The sequence below is a fragment of the Mustela lutreola genome, chromosome 2 (genome assembly GCF_030435805.1).
Source record: "Mustela lutreola isolate mMusLut2 chromosome 2, mMusLut2.pri, whole genome shotgun sequence".
Taxonomy (NCBI): Eukaryota; Metazoa; Chordata; class Mammalia; order Carnivora; family Mustelidae; genus Mustela; species Mustela lutreola.
In genome coordinates, this window is record NC_081291.1 from 9931525 (window position 1) to 9948707 (window position 17183).

Genomic DNA, 17183 nt, shown 5'->3' on the forward strand with positions numbered 1-17183 from the left:
CCTGATCTTGCCCTGGGCTTGACTGCAGCACTCACCCACATTCTGTTTGGCAGCCAGGAAGCGGGCGGGCTCCCTGACATTGTCGGCCAGCAGGAAGGCGCCCTCCTCCAGCACATCCAAGAGCATAGTGGCGGTGTGCACCTGCTCTGTGGCATTCATGTCCTTCCAGGACTCCAGAGCCTCTGGCCGCAGCAGGTTGTCCACTGTCTCCACCACAGCCTATGCAGATGAGGGGACGGCACGGTGATTCCCCCCACATCCTCCAGCTCCCTGGGCTGGACTCTGCCTCTGCGTACCCTCCTCTCAGCCTCCATCCCGTGTTGCGTGGGGCATGCCCACATGATGCTGAGGGCTGCCTCACCCTCTTAGCCAGCAGGAACCCTCCGGGCCTCACCTTGATGTAGTCTTTACAAGTTCTCTCCCGCTTGTGCATCTGGGAAAAGAGATGGAGGTGCTGTCAGCTTCCCTAATGCCCACACTGTCCCGTCTGGGCCCTGAAAAGCTGGCTCTTCTGCAGGGCTGGGCATGAGCGAGACCTGTTCCTAAGGGACCCTCGACCTTAAGGACCTTCCAAGGGCAGCTCAGGAGGAAGATCCAGTATGCCTAGGATCAGTCCTCTCCTCTCTGACCGCCCAGCTTGGAGGTAACAGGCCGGACCCCTCTTGAGCCCTCCGGGCAGTACCCGCCCCCACCACCCACGGCCCCACGGCCCCACTGCCGTGCCCCACCTTGTTGTAGTTCTTGCCCGCTGACTCCCGCTCAATGGGCCGCAAGGCCTGTAACTGGGCATCCAGAATATCCAGCAGCTGCTCCATCAGCTTCACGGAGGAAGACACGTCACCCGCATAGATGGAGCCTCGAGTGTGACGGGCCAGCTCGCTGGCAATGTTGGCCGCGTTCTCCCCACTCTTGATCTGTGTGAGGTGGGAGTAGGGACCCCCAGCTATCTCAGAGACCATCTTGCTTCCCACATGTTCCCTTTTCACCTGCCCAGCCTGCTCGGCCCCTCTCCTCCCTCCCTCTCTGACCCCTTCTCCCTCCCCATCCGTCTCTGTTCCCTCTGTAGGCTGGGGAGGGGACCCACACAGTCCTGGCTCCCGGACCTGCCCGTTTGTCTCCCCAATTGCTCTACTGCCCCCAGTGCGCCTTGTGCCCGGCCACCCAGGGCCCAGTGTGCAAGCAAATGTGCCCATCTGGGAGGGACAGCTGCTGCTGGTACCTTCTGGGCCACCTGGTTGACCCAGGGGGAGGTGCAGTTGCTGAGGTCAGGGCCCCGGGGGTTCCAGAGCCCCAGGGCTGGTAGACACTGGAAGGAGGCAATTCCTGCAGGGACAGACAGGAACAGAGAAGGGAGCCACAGGGAAGGAGAGAAAGAGGGGCCACAGCGGGGAAAGGAGATGACAGGGGGACAGATAGGTGAAGAGAGGTGAAGGAAACACGGAAGACCAGACATGAAGAGGGCCGGACAGTCAAGAGAGGCATCCCTGTGAGGTGACATAAGCTACCCCTCACGGCTCCTCTTCCTTCCATCTTTGTCTCCCAGAAACGGAACTTTCTAGCAAAGTCCATCTTCAAAGCCCCTTCTCTCTTAAGCCTCTGCAGACCCTCCCCTTGGATCGCTCCACTTGGAAGCACGGGCTCCTGGCCCCACCCCGCCTGTCACTTCAGCAGCTCTCTGGGCTGCCACTGGCTGCTCCAGGGCCCGGTCCGTCTCAGCGTGAAGCCAGGGGCCCAAGTCATCTCCTGTGGGCTCCCTTCATGGTCTGCCTGGCACTGCAAGAAGGGACAGGGCAGGGGGACTCACTGAGCTGCTCCCAGGCCCCGAGAGCTCTGCTGGGCTCTGGGAACACAGCTGCAGGTGTCGGGTGCAAGCCCTGTCCTCCTACAGCCCGCACTCCGGCAGGGGAAACAGACAGGGGCGTGGGCTGAGTGCTGGGATGTTCCCTGGCCCTTCCCTGGCCAGACTGGGTTTGGCCCCTCCCCAAGTCAGCCACAGTGAGAGGACTATAGCCTCTGTACTCACCTCGGGTCCCCTTGGGGCAGGGCCTCTCGACCAGCATGCCCTGCTGGGTGGCCGGCCACTGGACCCGCCGCACCTCTCGAGGTTCACAGAAGAGCTCTGGGGACACATGCAGATTGGGGGCGGGGGGCCGCCGGGTGCTGGGAGCCAGGGCTGTGGCTGGAGGCAGGTCAGGTCCCAGCTGGTTGATGGCGCCCACCGGGTGTGTGGTGAGGGGCACTCGGCGGAGCGGGGTGGTGGCTGCAGGAGAGGCCGTGCTGGTGAGGGGTGTGGGTCGGGCTGTGGTGGTTGTGCTGAGAGGCGGGGAAGTGGCTGGGCCTGGAAGGGAAAAGGGTATACAAAACAGGGTCACCCCGTGCCCGGGGCCCTGCCATGGCATGCCCAGGCATGCTAGTACCTTCCCCGAAGAGGGAGGATATCCTGGTCACCACTGGGTCTGGGAGATCTCCCCTGGCCTCTCTCTGTCCCCAAGACCATCTAAAGCACCAGAAAGCAGTAAAAACTCACTTGAGTGTAGCCCGAGGTCTGAGAGCAACCAAAGAGAACCTGCCAGGAATGGGATGTGTGAACACAGTCTCCTCCCATTCTCATTCTGCTCTCATTATGGTCGCTATAACCTGGCCGGGTCCCTTCCCTGTGCGGGCTTTAGTTCCCCATTATGCAAATAAGAGTGGCCTGGCTCAGGCTCTCTAGTGCCCTGGGGCTGCTCAGAGAGGGCTGCGGGGCTGAGGGTGGCAGAGAGACTGCAGCAGGACCCTCACCCTCAGTACTGGCAGCTGGGCTTTGTTCTGGGTCACTGATGGGAGGCTTCCACCCAGGGTTGTGGCTGACGAAGGTTCTAGGATTAGGAGTGCACAGGCCCGAGGGAGGCAGTGCAACTTAAGTGGTTAGGAACGCGGAGTCCAGAGTTACTCCTCAAAGGAGTAAACTAACCCCCTGCCCAGTGACTCAGTTTACCTCAAGAACCGTGACAACTGAACGAGGTAATTGTGAACCGCTTAGACCAGCCTCTGCCCGGTGCTGTGCGACTCTGCCCTCCAGGGATCCCCGGGGCCACCTCCAGGTCCCAGCTCTCAGCACACGGCATGCTCCCCCAACCCTGGGGCCTAGGCGGCAGAGTAAGGGGAAGCCGTCCCTACCGGCACTGGGGTCTGGCGGCCCGAACTCCAGGCTGTAGCGCACCACGAAGTAGTTGTTCCAGACGTACAGCTGGTTGTCACGAGGGTTGTAGTCCACGGAGGAGACGAACTGGTAGGGGTTGGGAAAGGCCAGGCTGACCGGCTCCTCGCGGTTGGCGTTGGTGTTGAAGGCGTAGTCCACGCGGTTGCCGGCCGCCTCGCTGTCGTCATCCACGTACACGGAGCGCAGCACGTATAGGACTCCGCACACCATGAAGGCGTTGGACGCCGAGCGCTTGTCGTAGCCCGTCTCCCACGTGCCCTCGAAGCGCAGCGTGTAGGGGTTGAGCTGGCTCACCACCAGGCGCCCGTTGTTACCCTCAGTGGCGTAGATGACCCACAGCCCATTCTCGTCCACAGCCAGGTCGATGTCCGTCTTGCCCCCCCAGCGGTAGGGCGACGTGTCGTGGTAGTTGGCCGTGTTGATGACGGTCTCCCCGCTCTTGATGCGCGTGCGCAGATCGTACTTGACAATGTTGCGCGTGCGCTCCTTGTTGTAGAAGACCGCGCCGTCGTAGACCACGAAGCCCGTGCCGTCCACGCGGTTGGGCAGGCGGTAGGTGGTGGTGTGGCGCGAGGCCACGTAGTCCTCCCATGAGGCGTACTCCGTTAGCGTGTCCGTGCGGTAGGGGATCCAGGGCATGACGTAGATACGGTCTCCCGCCTGCAGCGGGTCCTTGCACCACGCGCCAGACTGGTGTTCCGACTCGTGCGTGGACGTGGGCTCCAACACCTTCTGTAGGGTCCCTGGGCACACGAAGACTGGGCCAGGCGGGTGGGCAGGCAGGCGGGGAGGACACGGGGAGAGGAGGAGCGGAGGGGGGAGAGAAAGAGGCAAGTTGGTCACGTGGCCTGGGGTAGCCAGGCTGTCCCCTCCTGCTGCTGCAGTCACGGTTGCTTGGTAGGGCTGGTGATGGGAAGGGGGTTTCCGGGCTGGGACCCCTGCCCTGCCCAGCTGCCCCTCTCCCTGGAGATGTCAACCCTGGAGGCCATTAAGAGCAGGGTTAGTGGGGGGTGGGGGGAGAGGTGGTGCCCCTCTTTCCTTCCCTGGCTGCTGGAGACCCCACAGGCTGGGGATAAAGGGTTTGGCAAGAGCCCTCCCAGACTTCCTCATGTGCCTTAAGTGGGGGCGGAAAGATCCCCTCCCTGCAGCCACTCCTGGCTTTGAGGTTTCAGGGACTGAGTGCCCTGCTCCTTTGCCATCGTCACAGCCCCCTATGGAAGAGCTAGGGTCGAGGGTCCCATCCTTCACCAACCACACCAGGATACAAGATTTTGTTTGTTTTCTCCCTCCCCCCTCTCCCCCGGCAAAAATTGTAAGGCAGAGTGATGTTTCCGTACCCACTGTGGGTGTCAGGAGTGCCCCCCTCCATTCCAGGGTAGAGGAGGCACCCAGTTTCTGATGCAGCCTGTGCCCCCCCCACACCCAGTACCCCGTAATCAGTAGATGAGGAAGGGTTTTTGGAAAAATCCAGCCCCTCCCGCAAGGTGCCCAGCCCTGCCCCCAGCCGGCAAGGTCTCTCATGGGGCTTGTTCAGCAGCAGACTCTGACACTGGTGCACAGGGGAGGGGGGTTGGGGACATGGGAAAGGAAGGGGCTCCCGGGAGAGTTGGGGAGGGGGGAGGAGAGCTGCGTGGAGGGAAGAGAGACAAGGTGGGGGGCCTCGGCGAGGTCCTGGCTCCAAGGGAGGCACGCTGGAGACCACCTGGGAAGAAAGGGTTAGTGCTGGCGAGGAGAGAGGGGTGAGCAGAGAATTCACTCCAAGGCCCAGGCCCGACTGAGGGTCCCTCGGGGGGGCAGTCCCAGGTCCAGCTCAGAGGGGGCAAGGGAGGGAACCAGGAGCTAGGATAAAGACCCAGCCCGCCCCAGCCAGGCCCCCCCCACCCTCCCCTGCCCCGGACCCCGATTTACCTGCAACCATCCCCGGCTCGGGAGGAGGGACCAAGGCAGCGCTGATGTCAGAAAGGTGGGGGGCCCCGCCCCACCCCCCCATTCCCTGAAAAGGAGGAAAACCTCAACTGCATCTCGTTGGCCGCCGCCGGCCTGCCCACCCTTGCCCCATCACATCCCAGTTCCACCTGCTCTTAGCCTCCCCTTACTGACCCAGTAGGGGTCTGGACTTGGGAGTGGTGATGTCCAGATACCCCTCCATCCAGGATGACTGGGCCTCCCTCTCACCACCCTGATGGCTAAACCCACAGACAGGCCAGGGTGAGGGTTTGCAGTGAATTCTCTGCTCCTGCTTGGCCTGTCACCAAAGCAGCTGGCCCTAAGCGGAACAGGGAGGGCTGGGACCCAGTGCGGGGTTTGGGGGGGGGGGGCAGCCCCAGTGGCAAGAGGGTTATGGACAGGCACCACTCCTCATTCCCCCACTTCAGCCTCACTCTGTGATAGACTTAGGTGGGGGGTATCTAGCTCTCCCTTCACAGCATCAGGGACAGCTAGGCCCCAGGGGCCCCAGGTGCAAAGCAGCCAGGAGCACACCCTGTTTTAGGAGGGGGAGGGGAGCCTGGGACCCAGAAGTGAGCAGGAACCAGAGGGATCCTGGCTTGCATCCTGGGGCTCCGTCATCTCCTTGTCCCCAGTACCCTGAGGGGTTGTTGGCCTGCACCCTGTGTCCAGCACACCTGGCCTCCACCTTCTTCCTCTGTGCCCAGGTCTCCCCTCTCCCCAAGCCAGGACCCCTGCCAGCTCTGTGGCCCCTGAGCTGACAAGTCTGTGTGTGTGAGGGGGCAGTGGGAGGTCTCAAAGCCTGACCTGGTCAGAAGGGTTTGGAGAAGGAAAACATGGTTAGAGGTTACCCTGGGGAAGGGGGAGAAGATGAGGAAGGGTCTGCCTGGGGCCTTTGACAGTAAGGACCCTCCCAGCACCAAGCTCCCAACACCTCCTCTTCCCTCCCCCCTCCCCACCCCACCCTTGAAGAGAAAAGATCCAGGGCTGCGGTATCAACCACCACCGGTATCCAAACCACCACCGGGCCTGTAAGAAGAGTGTCTGGTGCTGGGTGCGAGAGAGACTCAGGGAGAGAGAGAGGGAGAGAGTGGCAGGGCAGTGAGGGTTGGGGGCCTGGGCTGGCTGCCCAGGCCTCTCTGAGATGGGGGAGGGCAAGGGGAGGGGAGCAGCTTGGAGGGACCCCGCCCCACCTTCCTCAAAGGGGATGCTCCACAGACCACCGTAATTTCAAGGCAAGAGCAATCCCGCAAGGACGGCTCACCTCGGGCCCTGTCCCCACAGCCAGCCTCACAGCTGTCAATTTCCCAAAAATTTCCAGGGAAGACAGGACCATCCCCAACATCCCACCCTTCAAGTTCCTCTGCTGCAAGCCCTCCCCTCTCCAGATGCAGGGGAGCGCTCCACCCACCATGGAGTTTTCCTGTTCCTCTGCTGAAGGCTAACCCCACAAGAAATTACAGTGCTCAAGAAATTACGGTGCTCGTGGAAGTCCCCAGACCCGGCCTCTACCTCCCCAACCACCCCCCGCCCCCGCCGCCCCGTCCTCTAACCAAAACAGCCCAGAAGAAACCCTGACTGCAGCTTCGCAAGTGTTTCAGAACCAGAGAAAATGTTCCCCCACCCAGCGCTCCCCCCACCATGAGGCCCACCCCCACCCCTCTGCCCCCAATTTGGCAGACTGCCCTCTCAGGGCTGGGAGCAGCTTTACATCCCTCCCAGGGCTGGGCCCCCCGGCCGGTCAAGGATGGGGGTTGGGGGTGGGGGGAAACGGGTGCTCCGTGCTCCAAAACAGCTCTGGGCCTTGGAAACGCCAAACCAGAAGGAACTTATGCCACCAGAAGCCCGAGAGATAGAAGGAATCTGCTCCCCAAAAGGAAAACAAAGGTGTCCCCTCCATCCCACCTCCCCTGAGCCAGATACACGGTACAAAAGTTGGGGCAGGAAGAAGAGAAAGAAGACCGCTCACCCCCGCGTCCTCTGTCCCCAGTCAGGAGCCAGAGAAGGGGGTCCCTCCCTCCCCTCCCGCCCTGGATGCTTACACACTTCTCCTGAAGGAGGCAAAATAAGTATGAGAGAAGGCCAGGTCCCCCCCGCAAGGGCTGGGACTAGGAAGGAGGGGCAGGGAGACAGAAAGAGAGAAAAAGAGGCAGAAAGAGAGAGAGAGAGAGAGAGAGAGACAGAAGGTCCTGCCCGTGCTCAGAGAGGAGCTTCCTCGGGCGTCTGGCAGGTGGAGTCGCCCGTGGGGGCACCAGGGCTGGCCCCACCGGGAGGACACCCGGGGTGGGGGACACCAGCTGGACCCAGTTGGGGTGGGGAGAAGAAGGGGCCGGGCGGGGAGGGCGGGGCACATGAGTACGGTACAGGCGAGAACAAAGTGTGAGTTAGGGGTTAGCATTGGTAACAGTGCGTTTACCTTTCTGCTCCACTTCTACTTTAAGCATCGGAAGAGAGAGAGAAAACAAATTGAAAAAAAAATGTGCAAGAAAAAAAAGAGAAAAAAAAGATTAAATTGCTTTCGTTTCTTATCTGGCAACATGCCCCCTTCTCCTTCCTTTCCTCATCCTGGCTCCCCAACCCCGAAGGCAGCATCAGCTCAGCCCCCGCCCCCAAGTCCCTTTCTCTGGGGAGGGTGTCGGGGAGACAGTCACAGGGAGAGGGAGACACGTGAGGACAGAGACCAAGAGAGACACAGGGGAGGGGGTACAAACAGGCAGGTGGACGAGCCCTCAGACACGTGGGAGCACCTCAGTGTGGCGGGGGTTGGGGAGGGGGGAGCTTCAGCTGGAAGGAGGGCTCTGGTTGGGGAGCACTGGGGAGGGAGTGGTGGGGGTGAAAGGGCCACCCAGTTCCCTCCCCCCTCCGCACAACCCACCTGCTGCCCTCCTGCCGGAAGCAGGGGCCCAGGGGGAGGGGGTTCAGTGCTTCCAGGGGCCTGGACGCCCCCAGCTAGGAGAACATGCTGATCACCCCTCCACTTTCTGTGCTGGCCTTGCTAGAGTCCAGCTGAGTTCCCCCCAAGCCCTCACAACCCAAGAAAAGCCAACACAGAGAGAGAGGGAGGCGGAGCAGGCAGAGCCCCTGGGCCTCAGAGAGCCGGGTGGGGGACACAGAGGCAGAGAAGGAAGAAGTTGGGGTGGGGGTGGGGCGGACGTCACAGACAGCACGTGGGGGCACAGACACGCTCCCACGCTCCCCCGGGGCCAGCCTGTGGCTCAGATTGTCTGGCCAGCACCCACCCCCCGACCCGGGGGCCCAGGAGCCAGGAGCTCCCTGCCTGCTGCCCGGTGGGCGGGCGCACCTGAGGGAGGAAGGGGCACGGTTAGAATGTGCTCAGCTGCAAGGCAAATCCAGCGTTAGTCGGGCCTGTCTGGGGTGTGTCTGTGTGTGTGGCGGGGGGAGTCCCACACACCCACTGCCCCCTCCCCGTGGTGGGCCCCTGCACCCACCCTTGACTCGCCTGCACCAGCACTGGGGTCACCCCAGCCTCTGAAGCCCAGGGCCAGATGGCTGCCCAGGCTGCTCCCCCTTCAGGCTCTGTGTCCCTGGCCCCTCAGGAACCTCTGACCAGGGCCTCGCTCTCCTGCCACTGCTCTAGAGGCACAAGCAGGGGTTCTACAGGGGAGAGTTTGGCTTCCTTCCCAGCGCCTCATCCAGGGCCTGGCACACAGGAAGTGCTCAGCGAACACGAACAGTGGGGGACAAGTGAGTGCCCCGCCTCCCTGTTCTCTGGCCTGGCTTCTGTCACCCTTGGAACTCCTTCTTCTGGAACCAGGAGCTACACCCCCTCAGCCCTGGGTTCTGCCTGTTGAAGGCACACATGGCCCCACGGTGTCCCAGATACATTCACTGTGTGTCCTGCCTCCCCCGGGGCTCAGGCTCATTCTCTCTAAGTCAGACTGGGGCTGCCCATCCCCTGGGCCATCCTGGTCTCCATGGGTCACGGCCCCCAGGCCCACACAGGGGTCAGCTTCAGGAGGTCCTATGGCTCTTTCCTCCCTGTGCCCTCTAACTTGTTTCTTGCTTCTTTACCCACACAATGCCAACTTGCTTTGGACTCCACTTGGACCAAGGGATGTTTTTCCCGCCCTTTATCTCACCTGCCTCAGGAGGGTTTGTGATCATCATCTGTCATTCGTTTTGTTTTTCATTTCCAACAGCAATAACTGGTAAAAATCACTACGAATAGTCACAACAAAAGTGATGACTACCAAGTGCCTCCTGCTTCCTAAGTGATCAAGTGCTAGGTACTTCCCAGGCAGTCTTTCCAGAAACCTGTCTAGACACGGGGAAACAGGCTCAGCGCAGTGAAGCGACACAACGGAGGCCACGCAGTTGGCAAAAGTGGGCACCGTTTCCTTCATATATATTTACGGCCCAGGGTGCAGGAGGAGCTTTCCCCATGTTCTCTCTGCTCCTGGCAGTATCCCCCAGAAGGGACCCTCTCCCAGCATCACAGATGAAGACACGAGCTAAGCTGGCTTGGGCAGGCACCTGTACCATTACTGAGCACATCCTGAACCAGGCTCGGGTCTGGGCGCTGGGGGGTGAGGACAAAGCCTCTGCCCTGGGGAGAGTTTGCATCCAGCACTCGGCCACAGGGAGTGGGCTCCGTGGCCAGCCCTGGGCCAGGCACCTCACACGCATGTTCTCCTGGCCTCTCGCCTCCTTCTGCAGCAGGTCAGAGAAGTTCAAGTCATTTGCTCAAGTTTCAGACTCAGAAAATCTAAGAGACAGGCCAAGCCTCAAATCCAGCCTGAGTTCCCTGCTGTGCAATGCTCCCAGTCTCCCGCCTCCCGTCCGTGCTGCCCCGGCCATGGGGGTGGGTGGAGAGTGTCCCCAGTGCTGTGGGGAGGCTTCAGGGATCAGATGGGCGTCCCCCTCAGATGGCGGCTGGAGGCCTGAGTTGCTGAAAGGAAAGGGTGAGGAGTAAAAGAAGGTTATGGAAGCACATAAGTGATCCTGTTTCCCCTGGCACGTAGGTCATCACCTGCGAGGAGAAATCAAAGGTTGAGGGGGGAGGCTGGGGTGGAAGGGCAGAGGAGGGAGAGTCACAGGGCCTCCTGCTCCCCTGCCCCTGCCCCCCTCACTCTGGTGGCCCTGCCTCCTCCCCCATCTGCCCGGAGGCCCTGCCTCCAAGTTGGCTACATGAAGCTGGCAGGGAGAGGAGGGAAATGGATGATGGGGAGAAGGGAAGGGGCAGTGAGGGCAGGAAAGAAGGGCCATGTTAAGAGCAGAATGCTGAGGAGGAGAGACCCTGTCTTTTTTGGTTCCCTTTGACTAGATGCAAGAAAGCCAGGCCCCTGGCTCTCCAGATCACCCTCCTCAGGTTTCCTGGGGACCACCCCAGTCCAACATGGCAGCACTTCCCTTGCAGACAGGAAGTGCTATCATGGTAATGGGCACACTAACCAGGAGATAGTATCTGTGGAAGATGCCCCTGGCCCTCCACACCAGATCTGCCGCCAGGCCTCCAAGGGCGCTCTGCCTCTCTGTGGGTTTGGAGTCCCGCTTCCGGGACTGGGAAGTAGCAGGACTGGGAGTACGTGATTGGTGACGGGGACAAGAGAAAGGACAGGGAGCTGAGAAAAGAAGGGAAGTGAGTGAGAGGGAAGAGTGGCTGTGTAAGGGGTGGTCAGAAAGGGAAGGGAGGTAGAGAGGTTGGAGGGCAGCTGGTCCAGGTCCAGGGAACCAGGAGACGGGGAGATGCACCAAGCAAGTTCTGGGGTGTGACTTGAAGGGTGTAAATGAGCCCTTCTACCTATGAAGGGGCAAGGTTAGCAGGCCAGGGTAACAAGAGTGGGAGAAGGTGTCCTGTGGACAGGGACAGAGCCTGGGAGGGTGGGGGTGGAGCAGGGACTGACTGGGGGCAGGGGTCTGGGAGGACACTGTGTGAGGGAGGGAGCAGGCTCTGCTGCCCCAGCTGTGCCTGTCCTAACTTGGCTGTGTGTGTGTGTGTGTGTGTGTGTGTGTGTGTGTGTAAGGTCAAGGTGTCTCCTCCTCACTTGCTTCTGGGAGGGGGAAGGGCCCGTGTCCGCATGAGGAACAAGATGACTCACTGTAGGGGACACAGTCGTACTGCACCTCCAGGTACTTGTAGGTCCCAGGACAGGGGTCAGGAAAGGCGTCCGAGCCAGCAACCACCACGCACTGGGTGCGGTTGTTACACCTGCAGAGAAGAGATGAGGAGCTAGGAAAAGACCGGTGGGGCAGGGTGGGGGGGTGCACGCAGGGTCAGGAGAGGAATGGGCACCCCCAAGTGGAGACGGAATTGTGGGGACATCATCTTCTGTGTCCTGCCTGCTGTCCCTTTCCCAAGAGCCAGGCTTCTGCTCTTGGCCCCATAGGGCAGCAAGCTCAGGGCGCCCCTGCCCTGTAAACTGCTTCCCCGGCTCCCCGTCCTCACGTCCCAGCCGCGTGTCACTGATGCCATTCCGTCCTTGGCATTCTTCCCAAATGGGCTGGAAAGCCCCTCCCTGTTCACCGAAGAGTGAGACGTGAAGCCACGTGTACGAGGCGGCGTCTCTGCCAACACGCTGTTGATGAGAGGCTCACAGTGCCTGCCTGTGTCTCCCTCGGGCCACACCTTACATGGGTCTCGCACTCTGGGCGGCACTGACTTGAGGACCTGCGGTTAGGACAGTGGCCGTCTCTTCACCTCATGCACAAGCCACTCTCGGTGCCCCCTGGAGACTTGGAGTCCCCACCAACTTCTGGGAGCCTAACTAATGTACAAAGGGAAGCCGACGTATGAACAGAAAGAGGTTTCTCCTGTACTGTCTGTCTCTCCATTCGAGGTCTCTGGGCCCTACCGCAGGCCAGGTCTCGGCGGGGCAGGACATTAATTCATGAGGGTTTGGTCCTACCCACCCACCTCAACGCCCTTAAAACCTGAGCCCTGACCTCTGAAGGTTAAGCCGTGAGTTGCCTGTGACCCAGCAGCTTTGTTCCCCAAGGAAGGGGGAAGCAGCGGCTCAAACCACTGCTTATATGTCAGTGCTCTCAGCGACATCATCTACACAACTGCCAGAGGTAGGAACAGCCCAGGTGTCAGCTGGCAGAAGATGGCTAAGCACAGCATGGTCCATCCACACAGCGGAATATGATCTGACCATTAAAAAGAAGGCTTGGGTGTGCCACGACGTGGACAAACCCGAAGACACCGTGAAGCCAAAGGAGTCGGGCTCCGAAGGCCGCGTTCCGCGATCCTCAGATGTAATGTCTGGGATGGGTCAGTGTGCAGCGACAGAAAGCGGATCAGTGGCTGCCAGGGGTTGGGGGAGGGGAGCGTGGCAGTCATGGCTCCCGGGAATGGCGTTTCCTGTTGGGGAGATGCTCTGAAACCAAAGGGAGGTGGTGGGTGCGCCACACTGCGAATGTACTAGCCACCGCTGAACTGCTCGCTTTGAAGCGGTGGACATGTTAGGTGAATTTCACCTCAATATCTCGAAGAGAGAACGGCCGGACGCCGCGCGTCCCAGCCTCCCCTGCAGCTGGCAGTACTCGGGACTGAGTTCCGGTGGGGGACGGGGATGAGCCCAAGGTGGCCCGTAGAACGGCTGGGTGCGGGAGCCTCCGAGACAGAGGGAAGCAAGGGCTGAGGATCTTCTCCCCTGTGATGTGGTTTAGGCCAGCCACTCTGCCTGTTCCGGGTGTCTCATCAGAGCAGCAGGGCTGTACCTGAACTAATACAAAGAGCCTCACCTCCAGGCATTAAGATGGCAGAGTGGTGGCCTCTCAGTCCCTGGGCCTCTGGAACTACTCGGTTCAGCGCTCCCCCTTTTGGAACCGAGAACCCATGAAAGCCAGAACTGGGCCAGCTGACAGCAGCTGGGGGGACGCTGGGGGGACCACGGAGACCCCGCAGCCCCGAGGCCGGTGCTGAAGGGATGAGGTGGCCAACGAGAAAGCTGGAGGCAGGAGGTAGGAGGAGAGGGATTCCCGAGGAGGACAGGGCACAGCCTAAGCAAAGGCCGGGAAGCTGGATTAGGGCCGCTCATGCGGGGAGGTCAGGGAAAGGGGAGGAGAGGGAGGCCTGCTGGACAGGTGTGCGTTTGAGGGAGCAAAGGTGGAGGGCAGGGAATGAGGTGGCTCCAGCCTGGCCCACTGGTCTGAGCCACGTGACCACACCTGTCCCCTACCCAAAACTCTCTGGAGACTCTCCGTGACCCTGCCCGGTGACTTATTCTAGAATCCTCTGCCAACATTCGAGGAGCTGCAGAGCTGGCTCCAGCCCTCCTTTCCTTCTTCTGTTCCATGCTCTGGGCCCTGGAGGGAACCTTGCCCTGTCAGGCGTTTAGCAAAAAATGCAGTGAGTGCCTGCTATGTATCTGGCTGGGGACACAGCAGTGACAGACACAGCACACTGTCCCCATGGGGCTGACAGCCCAGTGAGGAAAGACAAACATGATAAAGATGCAAAATATTGGGGCGCCTGGGTGGCTCAGTGGGTTAAGCCACTGCCTTCGGCTCAGGTCATGATCTCAGGGTCCTGGGATCGAGTCCCGCATCAGGCTCTCTGCTCAGCAGAGAGCCTGCTTCCTCCTCTCTCTCTCTGCCTGCCTCTCTGCCTACTTGTGATCTCTCTCTGTCCAATAAATAAATAAAATCTTAAAAAAAAAAAGATGCAAAATATTCCCCAGAACTAAGGTTGGTGTCAGGGCTAGAAGATAAAGCAGGGAAGGGGCCAGGAAGTTGGGGGGGGGGCGGGGGCTGTGATTTCAGAGACAGGCCTCACTGAGAGGACAGTCAGGTAAGAAAATCCATGGGGAAGGAAAGGGACGAGCCCTGTAGGTGTCAGGAACAGCATTCCAGGCAGGAGGAACAGCCGATGCAAAGACCCAGAGGAGGCCCATAGGGGAGATGCGCCTAAGGAGCTGGCAGGGTGGCTGGAGCCAAGCGAGTGAGGGGGAGCATGGAGACAGGGAGCACCGGGAGCAGAGCACAGGGCCCAGGGAAGGGCCTTGTGGGCCTCAGGGGAAAGGCTTCTGCTCTGAGTAAGGGGGGTGCCCCCGCTCAGGTGTCCACAAGCACCCCCTGGCTGCTGTGGTGAGAACAGCCCGTGGCGGGCAAGACGGGGCAGAAGGTAGTACGGCGACCCCAGGGGAAGCCCACGGCAGAAGGGGCGGTTAAATCGGGGGGCGGGGGGGGCGTGTATGGTGAAGGAAGAGCCGACCAGCTCCGCGGCGCCGGCAGTGGGTGTGAGGAAGCCTTCTGCAGCTTTGCACGTGAGATGCCTCTGCCTGGCATTCCCCCCACACTCACACACAGCCTCACACACAGGTGCTCACTTTGTCTCCGATGCTCACGTGCAACTGTGTGTGTTGAGACTGTCACTTCCTCTGGGCAGCCTGCATGACCTCTGGGCTCTCCCTCGGCTCCCATGACACCTCCACCCTGTCACGCTATTGCTTCTACACTGCCGAGACCTCCACTTCCTCCCCCACGAATCCTGGAACGAGCTTCTGGAGGTACCTAGTGGGTGCAGGCTGCCGGGGAAAGGGGGCTGGGTCTCCCTGGCTGTTTGCACGGGACCTGGCACCTAGCAGGTGCTCAGGAAACGGGCTGGACTCATAGAAGGAAGAGGGAGGGGGAACAGGGTGCCCGGGCCAGGGGGCATGTGGAGGACAGGCATTTATCCAGGGTCCCCAGGAGCCCGGTGGGCTGGGGCCCCTCACCTCTGTGACATGATCTTGAAGGCATCGGGCAGGTAGCACTGCACATTCTCCATCTGGAAAGGGTCCGCGTCGCAGATCTTGTCATCTGTGCGCCCGTAGTTGGCGTTCTCCACCATGATGACGTCGCTGCCTGGGCACCGCAGCTCGATGGGGTAGCCTTCGCACGCCAGCTCCCGGCGCATCAGTCCAAATGGGAGCCCGGCCCGGCTCAGGCCTATGGGGAGGGAAGACCCCACTAAGGAAATGCGCCCCCCCCACCCCCCAGCTTGGCTCTATCCAGGACGCAGGCTGCACGGACCTCAGGTCTTTCATCTATAAGATGGGCTTCTCGGTGTGCCCACCTGTGCGGTAAGGTCTTTGCCCTTGGCTCGGAGGTGCCTCTGAGCACTGGGGGTGTCCTGCCTGCCGAGCATCTGTCTGCCTGGGGGCCTTGGGCCAGGCCAGATGGTCTACACACCTGTGATGGGTTGAACTGTGTCCTCCCCACCTCAAATTCATATGCTAAAGTTCCAATCCCTCATACCTCAGAGTGGGACCAAATTTGAAACGGGTGATCAAGTTAAAATGAGGCCGTTAAGGTAGGGCCTAATCCAATATGACCAGTGTCCTTATAAGAAGGGGAAATTTGGACACAGAGACACACACAAAGGAAGATGGTGTGGAGAAAGAGGGGCAGCTGCAAGCCTGGAACAGCAACTTCCCTCTCGGCCCTCAGAGGGAGCCAACCCTGCTGATGACTTGATCTTGAACTCCCAGCCCCTAGAACTGTAGGGCATTCAATTCTGTTGTCCAAGTCACCCAGCCTGCGGTCCTTTGTTACAGTGGCCCTAGCAAAGGAGCACACTGACAACCTGAGTAGGAGCTTTTGGGTATCAGTTGACCCCCGGAAGGGCTGGGGACTGAGGCTGGTCCTGTGGGTGGTCACCCAGGTCTACATGAGTGAGCCCCAGTGAAGACTCTGGACCCCGGGGCCCAGGAGCACGTCCCAGGTTGGCAGTACACTGCACATATCACGCAGCATCGTAGGAGGCACTGCCCACAGCTCCACGGGCAGGGACCCGCGGGAAGTCAGGGCAGGGGACCCTCCTGGACCCTGGCCCATGCACCTCGTCCCTCAGCTGATTTTATCTATAACTGTTCACCCGAGTATAACAGTGTTGAGGAATTCTGGGAGTGCTTCTAGGGAATCATCCAATCCGAGGGTGGTCTAAAGGACTCCCGAACTTACAACTGGTGTCAGAAGCGAGGGTGGTCTTGGGTGCCTCTCTAACTTCATGTCACCCCATGCAAGCGGGAGAGATGGCTTGGGAGGAAAGGCTCTCCTATTCTGAAAGAACCCACGGCACCTGGCCTTGCCGCTCCTTGGCCAGGCACATCAGAGGGGCCAGAGCATCTCAGTGTGGCTGGGGGTTGGGGGGGGGGGGAGTGTGCCAGCGGGACCAGCGGCACACAGCGGCTGGTTGGGAATGCAGCTCCTGGCTCCCTGCCCCAGGCTTGCTGAGTCAGCATTTCCAGGGAGAAACCAGGCCCCTCGGACGGACCTATGTGCCCGCCCCCACGATTCTGACGCGCACTCAATTTGGACAGCCTCCTCAGCCTCTGTTCCCAGTCTGTGAGATCAGCACTGACAGCCCAGGGCTAGGCCTCGAGGAGTCCGTGTGCTACAGAATGTTCCCGAAGAAAGCACTGAGCATGGTGCCCTGCGTGGCGAGGGTTAGCGTGACAATGGAAGAACAAGCCCAGGGCGGCTGCACAGTTCCACGTCCACCCCCATCCCATGCCCTGTGAGGACCAACAGCCCTGGCTCAGGCCCCAGAGGGCGGGGTTTAAACCAACCGCCTCTGCGGCCCCTGTCCCTCCCTTCGGAGCTGCTGCTCCCTCCTCAGCACTGGGGCGGCTGCAGCAGGTGTGAGTGCCCCTGACCAGTTACACTTGGACAAAGGCCCAAAGGAGGCAATGAGGTGGCGGGCGCGAAGTACGACTATCCTTAAGATCATCAAGGGCCGCCTGGGTGGCTCGGGCAGCTAAGTGTCTGCCTTGGGCTCTGGTCATGATCTCAGGGTCCTGGAGTCGAGTCCCGCATTGGGCTCCACGTTCAACGGGGAGTCTGCTTGAGATTCTCTCCCCTCCCACTCGTGTTCTCTTTCTCAAATAAATAAATAACATCTTTAAAAAAATACTTATTGAGGCAGCCGGTCTCTACAGGACAGAGTGGGCTCCGCAGGGGCCACACCCACCAGATCAGCCACCTTTCCAGGCACTGGTTCCCAGCCAGGCCTCGCAGGGTGCAGGGGGGAGTGGGGACATGCAGGGGGACTTACAGGCTCTGAGGCGTGCACTGTGGCTCGTGGGTACAG

General features: G+C 60.6%; 1 protein-coding gene across 6 annotated transcripts in view; it reads right to left on the bottom strand.

The window, feature by feature from the left end:
- The window catches only part of ADGRL1 (adhesion G protein-coupled receptor L1), a 42794-nt gene that overhangs the window by 8609 nt on the left and 17002 nt on the right, over positions 1-17183 (bottom strand). For 2 of the 6 annotated variants that reach the window (XM_059160218.1, XM_059160215.1), the window contains exons 3-11: positions 14827-15040; positions 11209-11318; positions 7566-7583; positions 3160-3960; positions 2024-2338; positions 1220-1323; positions 729-914; positions 395-433; positions 36-219 (exon numbers count right to left, since the gene is read on the bottom strand). In XM_059160218.1, the coding sequence (XP_059016201.1) occupies positions 36-219; positions 395-433; positions 729-914; positions 1220-1323; positions 2024-2338; positions 3160-3960; positions 7566-7583; positions 11209-11318; positions 14827-15040 (1971 nt within the window). Of the gene's footprint in view, positions 1-35; positions 220-394; positions 434-728; positions 915-1219; positions 1324-2023; positions 2339-3159; positions 3961-5110; positions 5196-7565; positions 7584-11208; positions 11319-14826; positions 15041-17183 lie in introns of those variants that run through there. The other 4 variants (XM_059160219.1, XM_059160216.1, XM_059160220.1 and 1 more) reach the window with 4 other exon arrangements.